General features: G+C 40.2%; 1 protein-coding gene across 3 annotated transcripts; it reads left to right on the forward strand.

Moving 5' to 3' along the window:
• The first annotated feature begins 129 nt into the window (after positions 1 to 129).
• LOC119795317 (ankyrin repeat and IBR domain-containing protein 1-like) lies at positions 130 to 24,535 on the forward strand. Of its 3 annotated transcripts, XM_038303255.1 has the most exons (22): positions 130 to 312; positions 3,312 to 3,380; positions 3,679 to 4,016; positions 10,741 to 10,912; positions 10,993 to 11,124; positions 12,224 to 12,415; positions 13,880 to 13,997; positions 14,081 to 14,301; positions 17,039 to 17,127; positions 17,220 to 17,364; positions 17,528 to 17,688; positions 17,903 to 17,991; positions 18,190 to 18,320; positions 18,758 to 18,892; positions 19,330 to 19,416; positions 19,509 to 19,575; positions 19,654 to 19,799; positions 19,887 to 20,065; positions 20,810 to 20,861; positions 21,839 to 21,895; positions 22,045 to 22,168; positions 22,633 to 24,535. In XM_038303255.1, exons 3-22 carry the CDS (start codon positions 3,829 to 3,831, stop codon positions 23,979 to 23,981), a joined length of 3,834 nt encoding a protein of 1,277 aa, XP_038159183.1. In that variant the 5' UTR covers positions 130 to 312; positions 3,312 to 3,380; positions 3,679 to 3,828; the 3' UTR covers positions 23,982 to 24,535. The 3 variants fall into 3 exon arrangements, with proteins under 3 accessions (XP_038159183.1, XP_038159182.1, XP_038159184.1); XM_038303254.1 differs by lacking the exon at positions 3,312 to 3,380; XM_038303256.1 differs by lacking the exons at positions 3,312 to 3,380; positions 21,839 to 21,895.
• Positions 24,536 to 25,617: the final 1,082 nt, after the last annotated feature.

Genomic DNA, 25,617 nt, shown 5'->3' on the forward strand with positions numbered 1-25,617 from the left:
TTTGTTGTTGTTGGTTTTTTTTTTTTTGTCAGCTGTCTGTTTGCCAGGAAGTAGGCGGACCACCATAGCGAGACGTCAGCGCTTACATCACTTGTCTAGGGGTCTCTTTGTCAGAACTGCGCATGCGCGCTGTATCCTGCTCTGTGTGTTAGCAACAACAAAAGTAAAGCCGGAGCAGAGTCCGCTGTCAGCAGCATCTTCTCTCCCGTCCTCTGCCGCCGGGCTCAGCTGGCTGAGAGGATGCTTAAGCAAAACGGAACCCGGAGAAGCGAATGACATTTGTTAGACGATGGCACCCCAGTTCCCATACGTGTAAGTAAAGGCAGCTGGAGCTAACACACAAACAGCTAACCATAGAAGAAACACGCAGAGACAGCTGGCTAGCCGCGGTAACAGCACCGAGGGAGGCTGCTGGGTGTTTTTCTAGGGGCTGTTGGTGGTAACGCTTCTCCCAAAATAAACCGTTTTTTTAAACAGCTGAGCTGTAAACGGGTTAGAGCGAACATAAAAGCTCATAACTTGCAGCATTTATGCACACCTCCCCATTGTTTGGTTGGTGATCCATACAAACTGTCAGCGGGTTTGAAACAAAGGAGCGTTAAAAAGAAAAAGAGAGAGACCGAGGGGGGGCCGCATGGTCAAACACATGCAGAGAGAAGTGGGCTGTTTGCTGCTCCATTTCTGGATGGAAACAAGCCGAGGTCTGACCTGGATATGTAGCTGATCCACTGTGACTAGGCTAATTTGGCTAAAAGTCGCTCCGTGTGTCATCACAGCTGCTTCAACAAGTTTTATAACTGTTTGGACAAATAGACTTTGTTAAACTACTGTTAAACTGTAGCAGATGAGGGGATTATTCACCATCCTGTTATTGTTTTATGAGGCGAGGAGCAGTGAAGGTGGTTTCACTTACAAAAAATGCTATTAACTTGATGTTATTCTTGGATTCCACTTATATGACTATATTAAAAAATCTTGTTAAGTATTAGTCTTAGTTAATAACAGATTATTTATTCCCAGACCTTGATTAGTATTACGTAATAAGGAACAAAAGGTTTTTATTATAACCACTATAACTGAAGTAACTTTAAAGGACTTTATAAAGAGATGCATAGTAACACAATGCTGCCCCTCCTCCACCTATTGCTTCATGTTGCTTTCTAGCTAATTGGAAGAACTGTCTTAACTTTTCTTTTCTTTAAAAAAAAAAGGTACATTTTCCTGTTAGGTGTTTCTATGTAAAGTAAAGAAGCTGAATGACTTATTGGTTTTACCCCATTTAGGTGTTATATGCATACTGCCCAGTGTAGCAAATAACACAGATATGAAACCTGTGATTGGTTGGGATATATAAGGCAGTGTGGTAAGTGCTGTGTCCTCAAAGCAGATTTGTTAGAATACAAAAACAGTAAAAGGCAAGCATCTAAGTAAGGCTGATAAAAGCTAAGTGTGTAAAATTGTAGTTCTTATGTGGTGTTCCCAGTCTGTGATGGAAGAGGAAGGAACTGGCAACAAGGAAACGGTGAGCCATGGCCACTGATGCATTTTGAGGAGCAAAGGCTTCCCCAACAGGTTATCCAGTGAGCTCACGTTACTGTGAAAAATAATGCTGGTTCTGATGCATGACTGGTTTCAAATCAGGAAGTCTGTTAAGCAGCCAGCTGGATGACTGAGTAGATAACCCTAAAATGTTAGTTTAATATAGGCTACTTGTGTCAATGAATGAAGGGCAGAAATGCAAAATGTTTAGTATGGATTTCTTTCTGTCTTTATTTTCCTGAATGTAGAAAAATTAAAGGAAAATAATGTGAAGCATTTGTTTCTTAATAATTTAATAATTGTTTTTTATTTGATCTTTAGCAGCAATAGAAATAACTTGTTTCCCTGAAGCTTGGAGAATTTGTCATTTTATTTGTTAATCATAAATCCGGGTATGAAAAAAATAACACCTTAAACATACTTTAAACCGCAGTCTGAACTAAACTTTGATACTGTCTCTGTGCTTGCATTTGATCAGTTTTCTGATTGTTGCTTAAAGATCACGACAAATTGACAAAATTCATCCAATCATCAGTCTTTCCTCTAGTTTTGTTTTCTTAACCTATTCCGAAACAACTGAGTGGGAACTGTTTAAATCAGGCTTGAGCAGCCTGCTGGAATAAATTAAACGTATTACTCTTTGTGGGTTTTTCCATGATAAGCTTTATATATCTGCTTTCTACACTGAAAAGTTTGCACGGAATCGGTCCAACGTTTCTGACCACTGGGTGACGTGTTCCTCTTACACTGCATTATAACTTTCAGGAAGGCCGCCAAGTTCAACCTGTGTAATCCCTGGAATTCCTAGGTTCCTTCTTCACCAGACTCCCTGCCCTTATTTAGTAAAAGAGGCAGAGAGGGTGAAGTGAACTGGAAGTAAATTGTTGTGCAAAAAAAAAAAAAAAAAAAGAGGGAGGGAGGCAGACAGACTGACCCATTAACTGTTGCTACTGACTTCACCAGTCTGGTTCTATTGAGAAGCAGAATGTTTTAAGAGAACTTAGAAATGTTCTCATTCTTGGCAGCTTCATCGTCATGTGATTGGGGGGGGGCTCATTGAGAGGTTTCAAAGCTCAGGTCTTTTTGTAAAGACCAGACAGATGGCTATAGACTAAGGACTGTAATGATACACTCGGCAGCCCAGCACGCACGCAGACCCATGCACTCGTCACACACTTCACTCGTTACGGGACATTGCTGTGTGTATGCTCGTGCGTTTTACACAGACTAAACTGTTTCTAAGGAAGAGAGAGAGGTGGGGAGGATCAGGAAGGAAACGAAGTAGAACACGTTGATAAGGACGGTGATTATGTACAACATGCTACCAGAGGAAGACGCTGTGTTTGTTTGTGTTTGTCTCCCTCTCTGTTTGTCATATCTAAAGAAAAAGTCTCATAAATGAGAACAGATCAGAGGATTAACATTGCTGGGATAAAGATATTTGGCTTCATTACAGATTTTTTTTTTTTTTTTTTTGCTCTTGTCACTCAAAAAAAATAAATAAAGTAAGTAAAGATAAGCTGATAAAGAAAGCTCTCTAATCCAACCTGGCATCTCTGTCTGGACATAAAGCAAAAATGACGGGACTCTTTTTATTATCAGCGTTTCTGTGGGAGCAGCCATTGCTGTGATTTTTGGGTTTAGTGCTGACCAGAGAAAGTAAAACTGCTCCGGCTCGGTGCATCAGTGCTGCATGGTTTAACTCGCTCTCAGACCTTCAGTGCCTGGAAAGTGTATAAACTGTGTAATAATATGCAGCTATTTCCCTCTAGACTCCCCAGTGGCCAGCTGTGGTGATATTGACAATGCTTTTCATCATCTGACTTGCAGATCAATAACGGGTATCATTAACTGACTCTTCTAGCTTCTACCTCTCAGTTCTTATCTTCCTTCCTTTCTTGGTCCTTCTCTCTGTTTTCTTTTATGTCTGCGGAGATAACGTCCTCGTTGCAGAACATCAGCTGATCAATCGATGCGCTGATCGATTGGGGCTCTTTCCCTCCATCTTTTCTTTCTTTATCGCAACTTCAAAGTTCCCTGTCATTTCCTTCATAACCTTTTTTCTTTCTGTTTACTTAGTCCTCCTCCTGTGTGGCACTGTTTCCTCCAATCAATCTCCTGCCTTTCTCTTATGTGCAGGGAAGGAGGATGCAGAAGCATGTTGCTTTAAAGTGTGACCTGCGGTGAACGGGGGAGGCAGAAAAGGAGGAGGAGGAAGAGTGAGGTGTAGGCAAGCATTGAGTGATCTGCCACAGCTCCCAGTAGGGGGCCCACTGCAAGCGGAGCGCAATGGGCAACACGGCCACCAAGTTCCGCAAGGCGCTGGTGAGCGGGGACGAGGCACTGGCTTGGCAGCTGTATGAGGGCAACCCTCAGTTCAGGGACGGCCTGGACCCAAACGCATCATACGGGGAGCAGTACCAGCATAACACACCTCTGCACTACGTATGTCGCCATGCCATGACTCGGCTGCTCAGGTTTGTTATTCACTTTTTTTTTTTTTTTACTTTTTTTCAGGCGGATATCAAGAAAAGCAATGAGTCATGAGTGAATTGAGATGGAAAAGAATAGGTTCATCACAGAGATTCTGAATGACGCCACAGTCCACAAGGAAATGTATCAGCCTTGAGTTTAAAAGAAATGAAATCTCACTTAATTTGTTATGAAACTGCAGTTACAGGGGCAAAAAAAAAACAGTTGCATCACAGGCCGTTGTTATACAATTATCTTCCATTACTAATTTAATCCCTGAAAAAAAAGATCTCATAAAATTTTAAGGTAAGTTGATCAGAGACACTGATCAGTAAGCATTTGTTTCCCCTCAAACAAAACTACACCCTAGAAACGTCCTTGACCTTAAATCTCCCACAGCTCGGTCTGCGTTTTATTTTCCACTGTGTTGCAGGTTTTATTTTCTCTGCTTTCAGAGTTATTTCTTATGTAACTGCCAGTTTGACTACCAAGGATATAACCTCACATTTAGCTGAAAATTACAGAAATGCATGGCAGCCTTGTGGTAAGCCCAGATCGTCATCCCTGCACCACCATGCTTCTTGTAGATATACGTTATATCTCCTGTTTGCTTTCCACTAAACCTGCTACAGTGTACTATATGTCACCAGTTATATTTCATATTTTAAAAGGAGACTATTCAATAAGACTTTCAGTTGGTTAAAATAAGGTGAGAAAAAAGGTCTAATTTAATCAATTTCAACCAAACTACACTTCTCTGGTCTTTCTATCTTTTTGTTATCATGACACTGAACTTTTATCCTATATATGAACGTGAAGAGTTCACATTTTTTGATGATTTCTTTCTCTTCTGAGAGCTACAGTAGCTAATCTTGGAGATTTTCCTGGAACATCCCCTCCTTAGACGAATGCCTATGACCTAAGTTTAAAATGACGAAGCTGGTCTCTGGTTTGTACTTCCACATTTGCTGTTGCTGATAAGTAATTGATTAAATATGTTTTGCTACTTTATCTTTAAATACATTAGCAGTCTTCTTTTTTCATTAGTGTTTATCTGAATAAACACTGATCTGAATAAAAATAATCTAAATATGTACTATTTTTAATTTAAAAAGAATAGAAAACACAGAATCTTTAACAGTATATCAGTTTAAACACCCCTGCAAAGTCACAGGGGTCCCTGTCACGTACGGTTATCGCCAGCCATTCTCTATAAACAGTCGCAAACGGCACTTGGCAAGTTGTTTTAAACTGCATTTATGAAATGAGTTTGCAAAGAGCTTTACAAACATCACTGCACTAATGCTGAGTGCTGCTAAAACAAGATCTACAAGATAGAGTAGCCGTTACGTAAGAGCATGAAAACAGTCTTCCTGGGTAGCAGTTTAGAATATATTGTTCTAACTATGGTTATAACTATTATTTTTGCAAATCGAGTAATAAATAATGCAAATAATTTTTTTGATTTAATCAATTAATAAACAGATGGCCAAAGGTTCCTTAAAGAAGACTTTTTTATAAAATTAAACCAGGTGAATTTAGGACATTTCCACTTGAGGAGATCTAGATAGAGCAAATTGACAGACACATTTTTTTTTATCTTAAATGCAAGATGTTTACATCGTTTGTTTTTTTTACACTTTTGGTATAGTTACTGCTCTAACTGGGTTGCTCTGTCAGCTAAAGACATGTTTTAGAGTCTCTACACTCCATTTAATCGATTACTAAATTAGTTCAATAATCGATTAATCAAGATTAATCCGATTGATTGTTGCAGCTCTAGTTAGGACATCCAAATAATGCCGGAAGATATGGTAGCCCGCAATTATATCAACATATTCGATTTTTGTTTCTTTGTTTTTTTAGGGGGGGGGGCTTTTGAGTCGATGTTTTAGTCTATCTGGGTATTTCTTTCTGCTTGGAAGTCTGATTTTCTCAGCCAATTGCTTGATTTGGAGGCTGAGCAGTAATGGTTAAGAGTCTTCAGAGATTCTCATTTAAGTTTAGGTAGTGACTTTGACTAGGCCATTCTAGCTTAACGATATGCCTTAATCTAAGCCATTCCATTGGAGGTCCGGTTGAATTTTTACTGTAATTGTCCTCAGAGTGGCCGGTGTTGAATAAAGGGGTCTTCTTACGTCCTACTTTCTCCTTGAAACCCTTTCAGAAATCTTGCAGTTGTAAAATATAAGAACCCTACCATATACTTAGAGTTATAATTGTCGCAGTATGAATATTCAAGTTTGGGAAGGACTGCTTGGACTGAAATAAATATTGGCTAATTAAATAAGTAGCGTGTCGAACCGCGACTAAAATGGTAAAACCCCAAATTAAACAGATGCAACTTGTTTTATAAAACAATATTTGAAGATATAATTAACATATATAATTTGTCAACGATCTCGATTGTTATACCCTGAAGTGTAGTACAACACCTCTTTATAAGCATTACTAGACCTGTTATAAAAAAAAAAGTGCAGTGTTATCATTTGGTGTCAGAGTTAGTTTAATTTATATATATATATATATATATATATATATATATATATATATATATATATATATATATATATATATACCAGGTCATCAGCATTGTTTTACAAGCTGAAGATGTGGAGAAGGATTTAATTAAGCCGACGTCTGAACATGGATTTATGAAAGAAGAATCCGTCTTACTTTTCTTTATGGATTATATTCACTTTTTGATGTAGGTTGTGCTCATATTTTAGGAACAATTTCTTCAGGGTCTTCTCTACTTAATGAAAGTACAATGCTGAATCTCAACAGCTCCCCTGTAAGAGTATTATTAGATTGTAATCCTCTGCATTGTGCTGTTGGGAGTCTCAGTTTCTTCACATTCGATTAAAGTATCTGCTCTTGAACAACTGGTCTGACAACAACACTGTCAAGACAAGAGGCCTTAAGCAGCCCTGCTACGTCTTAAGTCAAAATATAATGGTCAACCTAAGGAACAAATGTGGATTGAGACATCAGTGTGTTGTTTTTTGTTCCTCCTGTAGAGATTTTTTTTTTACTGCTGGCAGAGACAGCTGGATATTTAGTCAGGGCCTTTTATCTCCTCCTTAGCCTTTCTTTCCACCATTCAAACAGGAAGCTGTTGGAAAAAGCCAGTCAATTATATGTGCATCTGCATGTGTGCATGAACATTTAGGTTCTGTGGGGGAAAAAATCAAGGGCTGCTTAATGTGTCTGAGAACATTGCACACGGCGAATCAATTGGTGTGCTATTTGTGTTCCTTTCCACTAACCTATAATAGGCCTGGGAGGCGTGCTGAATGTTGCGCTCCCTTCTGATAAGCGTTGCAGGAAATGCTTCTTTGTTCCAGCAGCCTCACTTGGACGGAGACAAGCGGAGAAATCTCAGACAAAATACGGACTATTATAAGAAGACAGGCTGGGTGCACAGTTAGGGTTTCTTTTTTTCCCCCCTTTCCCAAATTATTTTTAACACGTCTCGTTCATTCTTAGTCATGCTTCTAAAGTTGGCTTGTGATATATTCCTCTGAGAAAACTGAGGGAAACAAACACAACTTCTATAGGAAAAGGGACGAAGATCAGGAAGTGTAACCTTAATAATCCTTTCTACTCATTAAGAATTTTAAACCTTCATTTCCCACAGAGACCTATACATTTTTACCCCATGTTTTTCTTAAAGTTGACCCCCGAGAGCTTTTTTCCAAGTTGGACTCAACTCTGTTCAGCTCGAACGGAGGGCTTTTGTGCATGTAAATGTGTTGAGGCTCGGGGTATTGGTTTGGAGCTGAGAGGGAATAATTAATGCTTATTACTGTGCGAGTGAACTGGCTGTGTGCTGTGATTAGAGCAGGCTGCAGGGGCCTGTGGCTGACAGGATAAGTGGGTCGAGCGGGGAAATGCAGGGCTGCATATTCGGAAGCACTTTTGATTCTTCTGCCCCGTTCAGACCAGGAAATGAACTGGTTGTCCTGGATGTTCTGATTACATCCAGGTAGAAGTTAAACACAGGTGTGAACACACTCACGCTCCCGACTGTCTTTGTTTGCCAAAGTAGGGAGATAGTGGTTTATATAGCTACCATGGGAGGGGTGATTTAGTGGTTTCGATTTCTTTTTTATTTTATTTTGTATTTTAAGTTTCTGGTTTTTGATCTGCGCTCTGACTTAGACCAGTTCAATTAATGGTCCTAATCACTCATCTTTTAAAAGAGTAAGCAGGCCTGATGGGTATAAATGACAGAAGGGTGTGATATTTAATATTCTTATCAAAAATAATAAGCTGCTAAAATCAATTAACTTGCAGTGGGGTTGTAATTGTTAATTTGTATAATTTAGTAACAATATTTAACCGTCAGAAGATATTTAGTGATATGCTGCTGTAAAAAAACACCAGCTGGATAAAAGGGAAGCAGACGGAGCAAACAGGAATTTTTTTTTTGCAATTTTGCCGATCCAATGGAGACGGCTTTTTATTAGCTTGCCATGCTTAACTTCAATATTTCATGCCAAAGACAAGTTAAAAAGTCACCTTCTTTGTTTTTCTCGATTTATTTTAGAAAGCGCAATATATACATTTTATTCAATGCATTGTATGTATGTATTTTTTTCATGATTGGTATCGATATGTTGGTGACTTAAAGGGATCATAGAATGCAAAACCGAGTTTTCATCGTCATAGATGGATAACGATAGTTCAGTGGGTGAAATGGACGTACAGAGAAGTTCAAACCCCATCGACTCCTCCTTTCTCTCCAAATCTCACAATTCTAAACTTCCACCATAAAACAGGCGAATTCAACAGGCTTGCGTTAGGGCTCATAGGACAGCAAATATGCCATTTTCAGCCCAACCAATGTTACACACCCCATTCAGAGACCTTAAGGAACAGCCCCAAATGCCCTATGTAATCAACGGCAATGTTAACAAGTTATATTGTTAGTGAACAAAATTTTTATACTGATGCACACCTACATTTTTTTTTTCTTAGCCATTATTTTTAGGGATGCACAATATAATCGGCCCACCATCGGTATCGGCCTGTATCAGCCTTAAAACTGAATATCGGACATCGGCCACCCCACCGATATTTAACCTGATATTTGATCAGCTTCTGAGTTTCTATAGTCTAAAAAAAAATACTACTTCTTCTTCCTTAAAAACTTCTAAAGACGAGGGAAAAAATATTGATACATTAAAATATCACAATATCTTCATATGCTGATACTGTATATTGCCATTTAAAAACACCATATCAATCTCTTTTATTAATGAAATATTGCTATATGTCATCGTTATTCTACGAAATCCCCCGAAAATTCACGAAACTTTGCCATATTTTTATATGTTGATATATTGACGCAGTATCGATCTATTTTACTAACAAAATCTCACGAGAATTAGCAAAATATCACGAGAGTTTGTAACAGAACGATGAAATATCACGAGATTTTGAAAGTAAAATAGATCGATACCGCGTTTTTAAAAATCAATTTGATATCAGCATATGAAAATATATTTGAGTATATTATTTTTCAAAGTGTCAGAAATGGATAACAAAACTGCTATTTTCAATGACTACTTATATTTGTCCAACTTTAACACCGGTATCGGTTATCGGCTACGTGAGTTTTAAAATATCGGCATATCGGATATCGGCCAAAATCCCAATATCGTGGATCCCTAATTATTTTATGTAAAAGCTGTTACAGATGTGGTGTGACATTGGAGCTAATTTAAATAACCTAATTATAACCATCATCCTAAAGATTTATTTTTTTTTATCTCTTTTTGTTTTGTTTTTATTCTCAAATTCTTTCTTCTTTGCAACACTGGGACATTAGGATGCAAATGCTTTTTAGTGGCCTCCCTACAAAAATGTAAATTTACATTATTTTACTTTAAAATATTCAGTTTTAAATACTTTTTTATTTTTTATTATTATTTTTTTTTATGAAGGGTGCTGAGCTGTTGAGTAGCTTTGCTTCAAAAAGGAAAATAGATGTGGAGAAATACTAATAATAATGAAATACTAATAATGATGTGGAGAAATACTAATAACAAACGTTTTCACGTGTTTGTTGCACATTTACAGGCAAATATCTTTTGGATCATTTGGATCCTAAGATGGTTATGGTGAGCGAATCATCTAGGATAGATTTTAAGGACATTGTGAGGCTTGTCTGAATAACCTATCGTGAGTTAAACTGTCACATTTTAAGGGGAACAGGCTTTTGATTTTTATAATCCGTTATGTCTTGTTTTATTTCTTATTAAATTGGAATGAGAAAGACTCATAGATCTAAAAGAATCAGGTTATCTGAGTTCATCCTTTTCCGTTGAATAAGCATCACGGTGCCAAATAAAAGCTCTAATCTGTAAATGGGGACTTTGACAGACAAACGGCAAAAGGAAAACTATTTGCTAAACAGAACTACAGCAACATCCTGACTCTTGCAACAGGCTCATTCGTTTAATCCCCATGTGTCAGCCAGCATGACAATTATCTCAGAGATGTTGAACAGAAATGGTCGATATTTTATCATTTTGCCTCTCCTCCTTCTATCTGCTCTTCCTCTGGAGTGTCCTGACATTTCCGGGCATCTGTGTTATTATTCTTTCTTGTCTTGTATTTTCTTGAGCCTTCCTTTCCAGATTATTTCTTATTTATTCCTCCGACACACTGTTTTTATTCTGCTTTTCACCTATTGTCTTCTCTCTTGGTTGCTCCAAATAGGTCGTTCCTGTTCAGCAAAGAGGGAAACCCAAACAAGCGTAATGTGCACAATGAGACGTGCCTCCACGTGCTGTGCCAAGGCCCGCAGATCCTGCTTCTGCCAGAGGGAGCGCTGTCTCCGCGGCTGGCCCGACCGCAGAGGGATGAGCAGCGCCGCTCAGACTGCCTCCAGGTACGACCAAACCAATGATACCTGGTTTACATGCTCTTTCAACAAAGTTAACAACCAAAAAACAAATGATGTGAGGGCAGATGATCCTGAGCTGGACTGGAGCTAGGCTGGAAAGTGGCCAGTATGAGAAGGCCAACGTGAACACCACCGACAACCACCACAGCACCTGTCTGCACTACGCTGCTGCTGCAGGAATGAAGAGCTGCGTGGAGGTGAGACTGTAGTTAAGATGACATACTCTTAAAAAAACAACACAAAAACTCACCAAGCCAAGCTTTTCATTCACTTTAAAAAAAATTTTAAAGTACATGTATGTAACTTGGGTGAAAGGAAATCAATGTCTTCCCAAATAAAACAAGAATGCATTTTTCAGTGCAGTCATTGCTGCGCGTCTTCTGGACCATGTCTCTACCAGCTTTGAACTTTTGAAACTTTCCTTTTATTTATGTTCTTTCATTTTGGATGCAGAGCCGCAGTAAATATCAGCTCATATTAAGACTAGTCAGATTTCAACTGATTCATTCTGCAGCAAACAAAAAGTTGCGGTGCTTTTATTCTGTTTAACCTAAAAACAGCATATTTAAAGCTCTTTTCGAATTAACACCATCATATATATGAAAGGCACATTATTAAACCTGGAATTATTAATTATTCTAAAGAGGTCACATAACATTAACTAATGTTAGCAGAGCTATGGATTTTTTTTAATGTTAAGTTATCCACAAGCTTAAGGTTTTCTTTGTAGATGAAGCTTTATATGAGAGAAGCCTTGTGTCTCAAGTGGGGCTGCTCAGATTTTATTCTTTTTTTGTGTGGCAGATCTAAGAACTGTTATGATTTTCCTTCTTTTCCAGAAGATTGACTTTGTATTGTGTTGATATTTTGCTTGAGATCTTGATGAAGCACAGTGAGGTTTGTGATATGTGACGCAGGGGTTAAAAAACAGTAGGTTGTGTTTTTATTTTTATTTTTAAATGCTCTCTTCAGTTGTATTTTCTTTTTTTTTTTTACCATATTTTTCACTAATTTACAGAAATTTAAGGAAAATTAAAGATGCATTTTGCTTATAGGCAGTTTAATGGCCTCTTATTCAGCTGCTGTTTCTCCCCCTCTCTTGTCTCCACCCCCACAAAGAGACCCACTTTGGCAGTTTTTCACAAAAAATACAAAAAGTCAAGTTATTCTAGTTTTTAGGTAAGATAAATTTGTCCCTTGAATCTTTAGTGAAAGTGCTTCAATAAATGCTTCTATGGGTAATTTAGTTTTCTCCAGATGTAGTTTTGTTTCCTCTTTAATTTTACCCGTTTTTAGCTGCTGATTCAAAGCGAGGCTGATCTGTTTGTGGAGGACGAGGACAAGCTGACGCCATGCGACCATGCCGAGCGGCACCACCACACCGACCTGGCGCTCAGTTTGGAGTCACAGATGGTTTTCTCCTGCGCCTCAGCTCAGCAGTCAAGCAGAGATGCACACGGTGAAAGCCGCCTGATGCAATACAAGGAGGTGAGACAAAAGCCACGAGATCTGGGAGTTTCCCGCTGGCCTAAGCTATTTTGAACCTTTCTTGTACCTCTTAAATTTCTTTTTCTAAGATTTTGATACTGAGGTCCCTTTTTTCATCGGCAATGCACGCATGGATGAAATGAATGTCATGACAGTTAGACCATGTTTATTGAAGATAGGTTGGTATTTACCTTTTAGACTTTATGTCATTATGTTGGCAATAGCAGCAGGGCTGTTGGGGCTTCTTGCATATTTATATCTGCTTAATATTGCAAAAGAGTGTACCTCTAGATACGCATCTATAGATGTATTTATCACGGGAAATGTATTTATTGCCTAAACATGATGTGTCAATATTTGATTATGATAAGAGATGTGCCAAATAGGTTTTCTTGAGGTCAAAATTGGACAATTTTCCTTTTATTGGCGCTACTCAGCAAATCATACTGGAAACACGAGTAGTTTGTATCACTTTTTATGAATCAGCATTAATTCTTGGAATTTTTGGTCTATAAAGACATTTTTTTTTTTTTTTTTTACTTTTTTAGTTCATAAGTATAAAATAATGCTTAGGTGTTTTAATAAATAAATGCTAATCATTGCTGCAGCATTTTTATCTTAAATGAGGTATGCATTATTAAGCAAAGAAAGAAAAATCCCAAACGAAAGAAAAGAAAAAAAAAATCAAGATCCGAGGTTCTAAAATCTATATTTCTCTATATTAGATCTATTAATCAAATATTTCCTTTCTAAAACTGTTCTATGTTAGTTGTTCATCTAGGATGCTTTATTTAAATTTCAAAAACTCAACCAAAACCATGAAAATGTGTTTTAAAATTCTATCAGAAAATAGATTTTAAGTTTTGAAATAACAAGAAATAGATTATTTTGTTAGCAAACATGTAAAACTAAAGTTTTTTTTTCCTATTAAAACCATGAAAGGGCTTAAAGTTAAATAAAAGAAGAAAACAAATTAAAAGCTATTTCCTTATTGCCTAATATATCTTGCCTTTTTTATTTTGATTAAAGTGATCGGCTTCTCTGCTTTCCAACATTGTAAATGATTGATTTTGTCAACAGAATAGTCTTTATAGAGCTTCTTCTCTAATAAAGGTCACGGCTTAGTGGTTCTTAGGGTAAGCACATGCCAGACCACTTCTCCCCTTTCTCAGCCTCTATGCATACAGGGAACCAGTACTGTGCTACTGTATAGCAGCAGCTGCTGCTGCCAACAGATACCAGTTTTATCTGTAGTCCTGCAGCCAAATCCATGCTAATACGTAATCTCTCCATCCTACCACCATGACTACCCCCAACCTCTCTGCCCCACATATCCATCTCCATCATTTCTGCATCATTTTGTTACACATTTATTTTTTTCACATTTTTAATGAATAAAACTGACTTCATTCTTTTTGTGTTTTTTTTCCTGGCTATTTGTCCCTCTTTCTCTGGCCTCTTAAGCCTTACGAGGGACTAAAGATTCAGGATCTACGCCGACTGAAGGACATGCTGATAGTCGAGACTGCAGACATGCTGCAAGCTCCACTTTTCACTGCTGAAGCCCTGCTTCGAGCGCACGGTGTGATAATCACTCAGCCAAAGCGGATATTCTTCCAGAATATTTGCATACTGGTGGTTAAGTATTTTCTTTCTTCTGTCCAGATTGGGACAGAGAGAAGCTTCTGGAAGCCTGGATGTCTGATGCTGAAGGCTGCTGCCAGCGCTCCGGTGTCACCATGCCAACCCCTCCGCCCAGCGGCTACAATGCCTGGGATACATTGCCGTCTCCACGCACCCCTAGGACCCCACGCTCACCTTTGACGCTCACTCTCACTTCCCCCACTGACAGTTGCCTCACACCTGGAGAGGAGGGCCTTGCTACGGTGAGAAATAAGCGAAGAGTTCATGAGGATACTATGGGATGTGGAACCTGTCTGATGGGTTAATGGCAGAAGCAGGTAGATATCTCCTTTCTCTGGTGAAAGTGGAGGTATTTAACATCTCTCCTGCAGCCTCTCTTCTTTGCTCCCTCACTAAGAAATAGGCTTTGGTTGATTGTAGCTTTTAGGGGAAGTTAAAATTGCAGATTCAGTGCAAATCATTCTTCTTTCAGAACATCCAACTGGGGGGAAAGGTTGTGAATGTTTTCAGACCTTAGGTGTTGAATGGGTTACAGAGTCCTTAACAGGGGTATTCCTATGGTCAGAACTTCGTTCCAGTAGAGACAGAATTTAAATTACCCTGACTGAATTTCTATTCATCTAACTGGAAATTAAATGCATTCATTTGAAAATGAATTTTACTAGATTTATTTTGCACTGATTAATTAAATTTGTCACAAGTTATCTGGCACAAAGAAAGATCTGGAACTTAAAACGGAGTAAATACATTTTTAAAGCCAATTCAGTATCAATCCATGAAACTCTGTTTGTATTTAGTGCAATTCATTTTCAAGCTAATGCAGTTCATTTCAAATTATAACACAATATGGATTCGGTCGGGGTCTTTTCAAATGCAGTAATTGATGGTACAACTTTCTAACCATGGTAATCTTGCACCTTGAACTGGTTAAGGCAACTGCTGGTGGTACAAAAACAAATGTTTTATTTTAATTTATATTTATGACGGCACAAAGTGGTAAATGATATGAAATTATTAGAAAATGATGCATCTTTATATTATCTATTTAAAAAGCTCCAATTTTAAAAACATTTCCAAAGGAAGCATTTAGAACATTTATATGGTGTCCTCCTTAAGTAATAAAACCCAGTAAAACAGTCACCTGTATGAGTCACCTATTTAGTAAACAGTTCACTAAATAAGTGACTTATTTAAGTTGTCTGACATTAGTTAGTTAGTATGGGGACTTATTTAAATCATATTAGGTGGATTAAATGTCACTTTTTTTTCCACCTGAGTATTACAACCTTGGGTGATTTTTATAGCGTCAGAATTGCTGCAAAGGCTTCAGAGGTTTGTTAGAGAACAAAAAAATATGAAGACAATGAAACAGAACAGACAGGTTGGTAGAAAAATGCTGGTTAATAAGAGAAGCAGCCAAAGGCCTCTGGAGGAGCTGCAGAGATCCACAGCTCAGGTGCCAGAATGTCTGTTAACTTTTACTTGAAAACTCCATAAATCTGACCTGTTTATGAAAAACATGGTAGAATGAGAGCAGTTTGGGATGGTAAGCCATAAGGACTCCCATTAGCAAACATGCAGAGGAGGATGAAAATGTATATCTTTACCTTTACTTGTAAATTGCTTTGTCTGACAAAGAAACTAATACATCACCTGAAACCCACCATCCATATGGTTGAGTACGGTGGTGGGAGTATCATGCTATGGGGGTTGTTTTTGCTCCACCTACTTGCTTCATGACTGGGTTTCACGTTGCAGCCCGACCCGTGTAAGCTACGTGTAAAGGATAATGCCCAGTGAGGCGTCCATGATCAGAAAATATTTCATGACGTGGAGTTATAAACAGCCTTTCACTTTGACTCAGACAGTTGCTTTCGGTCTATTCATTTCTGACAATAAACACCTAGTCAGCCATCATCCTGCTTAGTCCACTGATAATCAACTTATAATCAACTGAGTAAACAGCTCAAATTTAAACAGAAGTAATTTTTATTTATTGAAAAAGAATGTATTTTCCTTTGATTTGAACAGATAAGAGAATTTGTCAAGGGAAAATGATGATTTGGATTAGAAATAAGCACAAAACTTAATCTTATTTCAAATCTATAATATCTCTAATACTTATTTTAAGAGCAAAAGGCAAGAACAGTCGCTAAATGTCTTTTGGACAACTTCATTGTCTACTGTAATTTTTTTTTATTGATAAAGTTGTAGGTTTTTGACAAGAAGTACCTCAGTGATGTGTTTATTATATCTCTTGTTATGATGCGTTGTCAAAGCAACCAGCTGTGGCCTTAGAAGCAGCAGTGCGTCCACTGCGAATTAAGTAATTATAAAGTATTCCTTCAATGAAAGCCATCACAATAATTTCAAACAATCAGGCTATTGAGCACAACTTTTTTATAGGTGTCCTACCACGCTTTTTAATGATGCCCTGCAGCCAATCAGAATCAGGTATTCACCCTCACCATGGTATAAATAGATTTTAATGCAGGGAAATTAGGTGAAAACATGTTTAAAAGGACTAGTCAAAGTCCAACCATAAATCTAAGAGCAGCAAGACTTGAAAATGAATATATTCAAATGCAATATTTTGAAGAAAAGTTCGGAAAAATATTGTTGTGGATGTGCAAAGCTAGTAGAGCCATGATCAGAGTGATCAACCAACGTGTTGACTCAGGAAAAATGAAACCTTGTATAATTCTTCCTTCCCCCTAAGTTATTCCCCTCTTTGTTTTGCTCGGTCACACATAACGGAAATGAAATACTTGTGTTTGGTAACTATGAGACAAATGAACAATTTAAATACTGTTGCACGGTTGTATTGCTCCAAATAGTTATATAAAGAATAAAAATGCATTGCACTAATACAAAGCGAACAGTGTTAAAGCTTAGCGGAACTGTTCGATCATATGGATGAAATAATACTATGTAAACAAAGCAACTACAGATTATGACTCTCTTGTTTTCTCCTCACAGTGTGGCATCTGTCTCTGCTCCATCTCAGTTTTTGAAGACCCGATTGACATGTCCTGTGGTCATGAGTTCTGCAGATGCTGCTGGGAGGGGTAAGCTCCTCCGCTCCAGTGTGTAGATGTATTTGTGAGGTGAAAATCTGACCTTTTTTTACTTTTTGCTGTGTTTATCGTTTTTTCTTCAGGTTTCTTAATGTAAAGATTCAGGAAGGCGATGCTCACAATATCTTCTGCCCAGCCTATGAGTGTTACCAGCTGGTACCTGTTCATGTGATCGAGAGCGTGGTCTCTAGAGAGATGGATCAGCGGTACCTGCAGTTTGATATCAAGGTAGAAACGCTGTGTTCAGCTTATTACTGAAATCTTTGGATAAAAACTCATATTTTTTAGGATAAAAATAAGATAAAATATCAGGATTTTATCAGAAAATATCAGGATAAAAATTCATATTATTCATATTTTGAGTTTGTGTATGTTTGCCTGTGTTTTGCAGGCCTTTGTGGAAAACAATCCATCTATCCGCTGGTGTCCTGCGGCTCGGTGTGAGCGAGCAGTGAGGCTCACCAGACCCGGCCCCGGAGACAGCGACCCCCACAGCTTCCCCCTGCTGCCATCTCCAGCTGTCGACTGTGGCAAGGGTCACCTGTTCTGCTGGTAAACACTGTTTTATTATTCTGCAGGCATGGATACATACCGACTCCCAAGAATCTGTGTTAACATCGTGAAAAAGGATTAACTTAATATTTAAGCTTGTGGTTTGACAAACTCTTTGATCTTTCTTTTGTATTTTAAAGAAACAAGCCACTTCTATGATGAATTATCTAATTCTCTGTGCTTTATTTCTGTTTCTCACCCTCCATGTCTGCAGGGAATGCCTCGGTGAGGCCCATGAGCCATGCGATTGTCAGATGTGGAGGAACTGGCTCCAGAAAGTCACAGAGATGAAGCCTGAGGAATGTAAGCCCATCCTTTTTTTTTTTTTCTTTTTCCAGGAAATTTTGCTTTAGTCCATTTCCTGCAGCTGTCAGATCCCCCTACCAGGAAGTCTCCAATTTATCTTTTTAACAGTCTGGCAGGTGTTCGGTTGTCTTACATCTGATTGACGGCAGAATTTTTTTAAATGTTTTTGGGCTTTTGTTTTGTTTTTTTACACAGTGGCAGGTGTGAGCGAGGCCTACGAGGACGCTGCAAACTGCCTGTGGTTGTTGACCAACTCCAAACCATGTGCCAACTGCAAGTCGCCCATTCAGAAGAATGAGGGCTGCAACCACATGCAGTGTGCCAAAGTAAGCAGCCAATCCTCTGTTTGGACCGATTAGTGATTAAAGGATGATAGATTATAACTGTACTTGTTAGAGTCATATACAGTCTGGAAAGATCTAGAATTACATTTTAACAGTTTGCAGGTGTGGATGAACATAGGAGGAAAAATGTCTTATTGGACTTTGATCCCTACTTTTGCAAAATGTGAGATTCCTATCGAATCACCCCTGCTTCAGTTGTTCCTCCCAGTCAATATTTCCTCCCTTAATCTCTCCTACATGTCCTTCCTACTTTTTACCTTTTTTTTATTTTTCCCTCTTGTCTATCAGCTATAGAAATATCTACCATAGTTTCCTAGCTAATTTTAAAGCTTCAAAATGAAGATATACGCTTTTAATTTGGTAAGATTCTGTCCGTAAAACCATGAGATGAACCCTGCTGCCTGTTTCTCTCCATGCAGTGTAAATATGACTTCTGTTGGATATGCCTGGAGGAGTGGAAGAAACACAGCTCATCTACGGGAGGCTACTATCGCTGTACTCGCTATGAGATCATTCAGCAGCTAGAAGAGCAGTCCAAAGAGATGACTGTGGAGGTACAAGGATAAAACAGAGTTTATCTTTATACTTTATACATGCACCGGTAAATATTTATATCTATATATCACCTGAAACTCAATAAAATTTACATTTCTCACCATGAATTGCACCCTAATTGTAAACTAAATGCTAACTATGCTCACAGCACGGATTGTGCTCAGTTATTTATGGAAATTATTTTTGAAAATATTTTAATCAGACATCTTACAATTGTTCTGCTACAACTAAGGACTGTTACATCTCTAGAGGATTAATAACCATATATTGGCCATTTGAATTAATTCTCCAAACCTTAAACATTAAACATAAAAAACCTGCGGCTTATAGTCCGATGCGGCCTGTATATGTACAAATCATGCAATTTAGCTTCTGCGGCTTATATTGTGGTGCGGCTAATAGTCCGAAAATTACATTAATTTTCATGCTTTTTCAGGCAGAGAAGAAGCACAAAAGTTTCCAAGAGCTGGACCGTTTCATGCACTACTACACTCGCTTCAAGAACCATGAACACAGCTACAAGGTATTGGACTCACATTTGAACAAGTTGGCCTCCTAAGACATCCTGCATGTTGTTTTTCGTATCTGTGACCTGCAAACTGTGTCTTCCCATAGTTGGAGCAGAAGCTCCTGAAAACGGCTAAAGAGAAGATGGAGCAGCTGAGCAGAGCCCTGATTAGCCGTAAGAGTGAAAACCTGCATTCTTAATCTTTGTGTGTCCATCCTGTTTGAATAAGAGCACTAATATTTTCGTGTCCAGGTGAGGGAACTCCTCCAGACACCCGGTTTATTGAGGACGGTGTGACCGAGCTGCTGAAGACGCGGCGCGTGTTGAAGTGCTCTTACCCTTACGGCTTCTTTCTGCAGCACGGCAGCACGCAGAAAGAGATATTTGAACTTATGCAGGTAATCCATCTGATTTACAAAACGGGAAACCTTCTATAGCTTTCTGGAACAAGGGTATTTTAATCTCTGTGGTTCTGTCTCTGCCAGACCGACCTGGAGATGGTGGTAGAGGATTTGGCTCAGAAAGTCAACCGGCCGTACCTCAGAACGCCACGGCACAAAATAATCAGCGCAGCGCGGCTGGTGCAGCAGAAGAGGCAGGAATTCTTGGCGTCAGTGGCCCGCGGTGTTGCTCCAAACGACTCTCCTGATCCTCCCCGCAGGAAGTTAGCAAACTTCTCTTTATTAACGGTTATGTTCTTATTGCTTTATCATGAAGTTCACTGTACAGAGATGGTAGGTTGGACGTAAAGCTGCTAAAGTCTCTATAGATATGTATATTCACTCAAATTATTATTCTGTTGTTTAGAGCCTGTTGTTTTCGTTCTGTCTTTTCTATTCTTTTTCTGTCCTCACGTTCCATCCATCCTTCTCTCCTTTATTCTGCTCCTCCCTCCTTCCTTAATTTTTTCCATCGTTTCCTACTTGTGTCTCTTTTACTTCCTTCCATCCTTTGCTGTTGCTGGAGATCTGCCCTTAGTTTCTCTCCTCTTTCTTCCCTTCTTTTTCTTGTGCCCTTCTTTCCTTTCTTATTATTCCTACCTTTCCTCTGTCCTTGTTACCTTCTTTGTTTATTTTTGTGTCCTTTTGTCTTCCTTCACCTTTTCTTCTGCCCTATTCTTTGTCTTACCTCCCTTCCTTTATTGTCGTTTTTTCTGTGTCCTACCTCACTTCCTTTTTGTGTGATGTCTTTAATTCCTCCAACGCTTCATTATTTCTTTTCCTCTCTTCTCTTCCTTTCCAAATGTATGTCTTACTTTTCTTTCTTTATTACCGCCCTTTCTTTATTGAACTTTGATTTTTCGAATTAAAGCCTATCACCAAGAAATGTCTTCCATAATTCATATCAAGCTGTTTGATAGAGTTTTATAAATGAAAGACATGTGGGAACCTGTGTTTGTGTGTTTCAGTTACCCTGGGGGATCATGGGATTGGGAGTACCTCGGCTTTGCATCACCTGAGGTAGAAAAATTGCTGTTGTTTTTTCATATTAAACTCTTTTTTTCAGCGAAACATTTTTGTTCATGCTTCCTAAAGCTTCTGTCACACCTTGACAATTTAGACCAGCATATGCCTGACGTACCAAAAATCTGGCAAAAATGCTGGCATACTTTGGATAAGTTATTAGCACGCTGACACACGTCGACATATGGCAAATACATCTGATGTATGCCATATGTGGGCCATAAGTTGCAGATAAGTTATTTTGATCCTTGACTTATGTTAGGTGTAAGTTACTCATAAGTCGTGGTGTCTAGCTTATCCAAAACGTAGGAGTAACTTATGCAGAACTTATGCGTAATTTATCTTATCTCCAACGCATATCAATGTATCTGACGTGTTTCAGATGACCGGTGAACGTGTTTCTAACTTACAGCTACTGTATAATGGTGGATGGGCAGAGTTTTGGTTTAAAAGGGGGTTCACAGGAGGAAACCGTAAGTTCTCCTCCAGGCTTCATCCCCATCAGAGGGTGAGCGACTCTGCTGCGACTGCAAACCTTCTTTCTTTTTTCTTTCTTTCTTTTTCCTTTTCCTTTTTATTTATTTCTTTTTGGCAGGTGGCAAACGGTTAAAACTGCGATCAAAAACTTCTCTTTATGCAGACCGGGCGTCTCCAGGGTCCTGAGGGGAGCAGCGTTAACTGATGCTTTGTAATGTCCATGAAATGATGCACAAGCATTATGCATAAGTTAGGCTGTTGTTGGACATACATTCTGTATTTGTTATGAATGCGCTCTGTATATGCCCAAAATTGTAAAAAAAAAAATACATAAAAAATTCAGTGTATTTCAGCATTTTAGGAGATTCTGGGACGTCGGGCATATGCTGGCTAAATCGGAAAGGTGTGACAGGGCCCTAACCTTTACTGACCTGCTGGTGGTGCATGATGTCCTAACGCATGGATGCAGCTGACGTAGTTTGCTTATGTGTGTTAAGATGGGAAGCCGTCACTCTGTACTGGGACCAGGAGATCACAGAGAGAGACAGTCACAGGTAATGCACCAAAGCTCTCTGGCATAATGTGCGAATGCATGGCCTCAATTCTGTCTCCTGTGACCGCACACCTGCTCATTATTGGACTTGATTATGAGACACCTGCTCTGAGGTGGTTAGTAAAACCCAGACACAACGGCTCTCTGCAGGATTACGCTGACATCCAGTACCGTCGTAGACACAGACCACGGCGCAGAGGAGACATGCTGAGTCTGCACAACCTCCGAAGCAGCAGCAACACGCCGGAGACCAGCAGGAGGAGTGATAACACAGGTCCTGCAGCAGCTCCTTTCAACCACAAACTTACATCTACTTTATTGGCATTTTATGTGATGTGTATAAACACAGTACTGATTGATTCTAAAGCAGAAGGAAAATATTTTCTTTATTGATTGTACTAATATGTATTCAGCCTTCCAGATGAAATGTTTCATATTGTGTTTTTTGGGGCTTTGCTCATACCACAAATCATCGTTCTTTGTTGAATATTTAGGTTTTTCACTTCTGTTCATATGGGGGGAGACTAGTCTAATTTTTAAGAAATGCCTGTTCAATTTCTTTTTTCGCTTTGATGTATAACTAATATATCAGAGCAGCAGACAGCCAGCAAATAGGATTTTACTTTATTGCTCCATTAATCTGGTTCGATCGAAACGCGCAGAAGCTTTGATCACTTTTATCGATTCATCCTCCAGAGGAGTATGAAGCCTGCGCTGAACCTGGTGTTTTTGTTTCAGATCCCACAGAAAGAACCGAAGGTCGCAGAAGAGCGCTGGGCTCCCTCGACGAAGACGACCCAAACATACTTCTCGCCATCCAGCTGTCGCTCCAGGATTCCCGGAGGGAGCAGGGCCTGGAGGGAGGAACGGAGCTGGAGCACGACGGAGGACTGGAAAGGAGGCCGGGTCCTGATCTGGCCGACGCTTCCTTACACACGCTTAGCATGGAAGATCCTCCAGGAGCCCGAGGTTCATCCTTTCCCACCTCCCTCCTGGATCCTCCGCGGCCCCCAAACAGGACAGACTCCACCTCACAGCCATCTATTCTAAGCTCCCTCCCCCTGCCTCCCCCTCCTCCCACCCTCAGCGCAGAGCTGCTGGAGCTGGGAGACAGCCTTATGAAACTGGGGAACATAACCACTCCTCACAACATGGACACAGAGCCTACATGCAGCCACGGTGCGCTGACCGCTCCTTCCAGCGACTGCAGCCACAGAGTAGACCACAACACATCAGCTCAACGTGTGCTGGATCATATCTCAATCACAGATCCTCATCCTGACAGCAAAGAGCAGAGCTACTGTAGCTCCTCTGTTTATTCGGCTGAGGGTGAACACCCTCCCTCCTGTGCACTGGACTGCACTCATAACCCCCTTCATGCTAGTCTGTATAACCGGGGTCATAACACAGGGGACTGCTCCTACCAGCCAGGTAACTCCTACACTGCAGAGCATCCTTCCACCTATGCTCTGGACCAGCCGCCCAGGCCAGAGCTTCAGCCTCCCATCCAGTTGTGCCTCCCATCACCAGAGCCAGAGCCAGACCTGCTGCTGTCCCCAGTTATTCCGCCGGGGGCCCCTTTCACTCCCAGTGACCCTCAGAGCCTGGAGGCTTTGGACCCCACAGCAAGCGCTCAGCTGCTGGACAACATCATGGCCTGGTTCAACAACAACATAAACCCCCAGAACAACCCGCAGAACCTGGCTCTCATCCCGTCCCCGCCTACCACAGAAACTGACTCCTCCCCCGACACGCACACCGAGGCCGAGAGGGACAGGACCAGCGCCCCAGTATGGCAGCCCCTGGAGGGCAAGCCTGACGCAGCGGAGGGCAGAGACACCCCAAAAAGGTCAAGGCCCGACTCTCTGGAGCTGGAAAATAGAGACGTCGTGGAGGAGGGTGTGAGCAGGGGGTGTGTGTCGGACCTGTCGCTGGACGAAGTGCACACACACCCGCGGTCACACAGCCAGCACGGGGACGGCCTTCCTCACTCTGGCCCAGCCACAGAGGGGGACGCAGACGCCGTGCTGCAGCTGGAGGGGGGAGGGTCACCGGCGGAGTGGGAGGAGCAGGAACACTTGGTGTGACGCAGAGAGGAGCGGTCACCGGATGTACCATACTGTATTTAAAGATGATGTCACACACAGGCTGGATTTAAGTGCTTTGCGTCTGCTTCAGAAACAGACGAATTATTCATTCAGACAAAATAAGTTTTGGAGAAAAAAGCTGTTTATATCAGAACACATGAACCACTCCATAGTTTTATTTAAATCGTTAATTTTCCTCCTGCTTCTCGTATTTATGTTCTCTGTTTGTTAAGGATGAAGGGTTGGTGCTGCAATCCAAGCTTGCCTCATGCTTTAAAACTCTCGGCTGATTGAATAGCTGACAGACGACCCTAAACTCGTTCTATCCCAGAGACCACAATCAGAGAGGTGTCCTTCGGATACCTGTGCCTGTTGTTGGTGCCAACACTGCCTCCTCACAGGAAGGTATTTGCTCAAAGGCACTTCTAAAGGGCGGATTATACTTCTGCAATCGCACACATCAAATGTCGCTTGGGTCTGGTTGCAAAACAGTTTTGCTGGTATGCTTCGGCAACGTTGGCACGGAATTTCTAGGGACGCACAGAAGTTTCCCGCCAAAGAGCTAGGGGGAGCCTATTTGAGAACTTCGGCGGATGGTCACGAGAATTTCTTCAGCGGCGCAGGCAGGAGTGTTTATTTTCCAAAACAACATGTCTGAGGCATCGTACAAGTAATTATACTTTGGAACCTCCTTGATCAACCTTTCGTCATAGTTATCCATTGTCGTTATTACACCTCAGTTTTTAAAAATGGCGCCCCGGCACTGAATCTAGAAGGACGACCACACAGACAGCCAGACAGGCATACCAAGGATCAATCACGGCTGCCTATTGTCTGCGCACTTCCGCGTGCTGTCTGCGTGGGTTTGCGACCATCCGACGTGTAGTCAGGATTTTTTTTGAGGTGCGCAACGACGGTTGCAGAACCTCTGCATGGAGGGTGTGGTCGCGCACAGAGACAGATTTGACGGTTGCAGAGGCTATGCGTCGGAAGGATAAATTGGCCTTAATGAAAGATCATTTCAAAGCATCTGGAGATAAGCAGAGTTTAGACACACACTCGCCATTCAGGTCATCGTCACATTGGTTTGGGGACTTTTAATGATTAATTGATTTAGTTTATTTTCCTCTTTGCAATGATTCTTCTAAACATCATTAGTAGTTTTCTTTTAAGTGTTAAATGACTCCATTTGAATGAAGGAGATCAGAATCACCTTTACTGGCCCAAGTACGTACATAGTCCAAATTATCCAGATAAAGGGCATCAGACACCTGAGTCACTATTTGTAGCCGTTTGCAGGTTTTCTGCATTTTTTTTTTAGGTCGGATATTAAATTCTAGTGTTGAATTAACTAGTTTGACTAGTTTTAAATGTTTCCTATTTAATCCTGTCTTATACACAGTGAAACAGGCCCGCTGCATGATGCTACCTCCACCATGCCTCACAGCAGAGATTAAAAACCTCTCATGGAGCCCTTCAAATAAGCTTCTTCTTGTCATTTTAGCCAAATACTTCAGCCAACATCTGCTCTGAAAGTATTTTCCTTTCTTCTTAAGGTAAAATATTTTACTAGCTTCCTGTCGGAGGGTAGTAGTGTTTCCCTCCTTTTGGGGGGGCTTCCTGGGTTGGATTCAAG

Source organism: Cyprinodon tularosa, unplaced genomic scaffold, assembly GCF_016077235.1.
Source record: "Cyprinodon tularosa strain WSP-4 unplaced genomic scaffold, ASM1607723v1 ctg509, whole genome shotgun sequence".
NCBI classification, from domain to species: domain Eukaryota; kingdom Metazoa; phylum Chordata; class Actinopteri; order Cyprinodontiformes; family Cyprinodontidae; genus Cyprinodon; species Cyprinodon tularosa.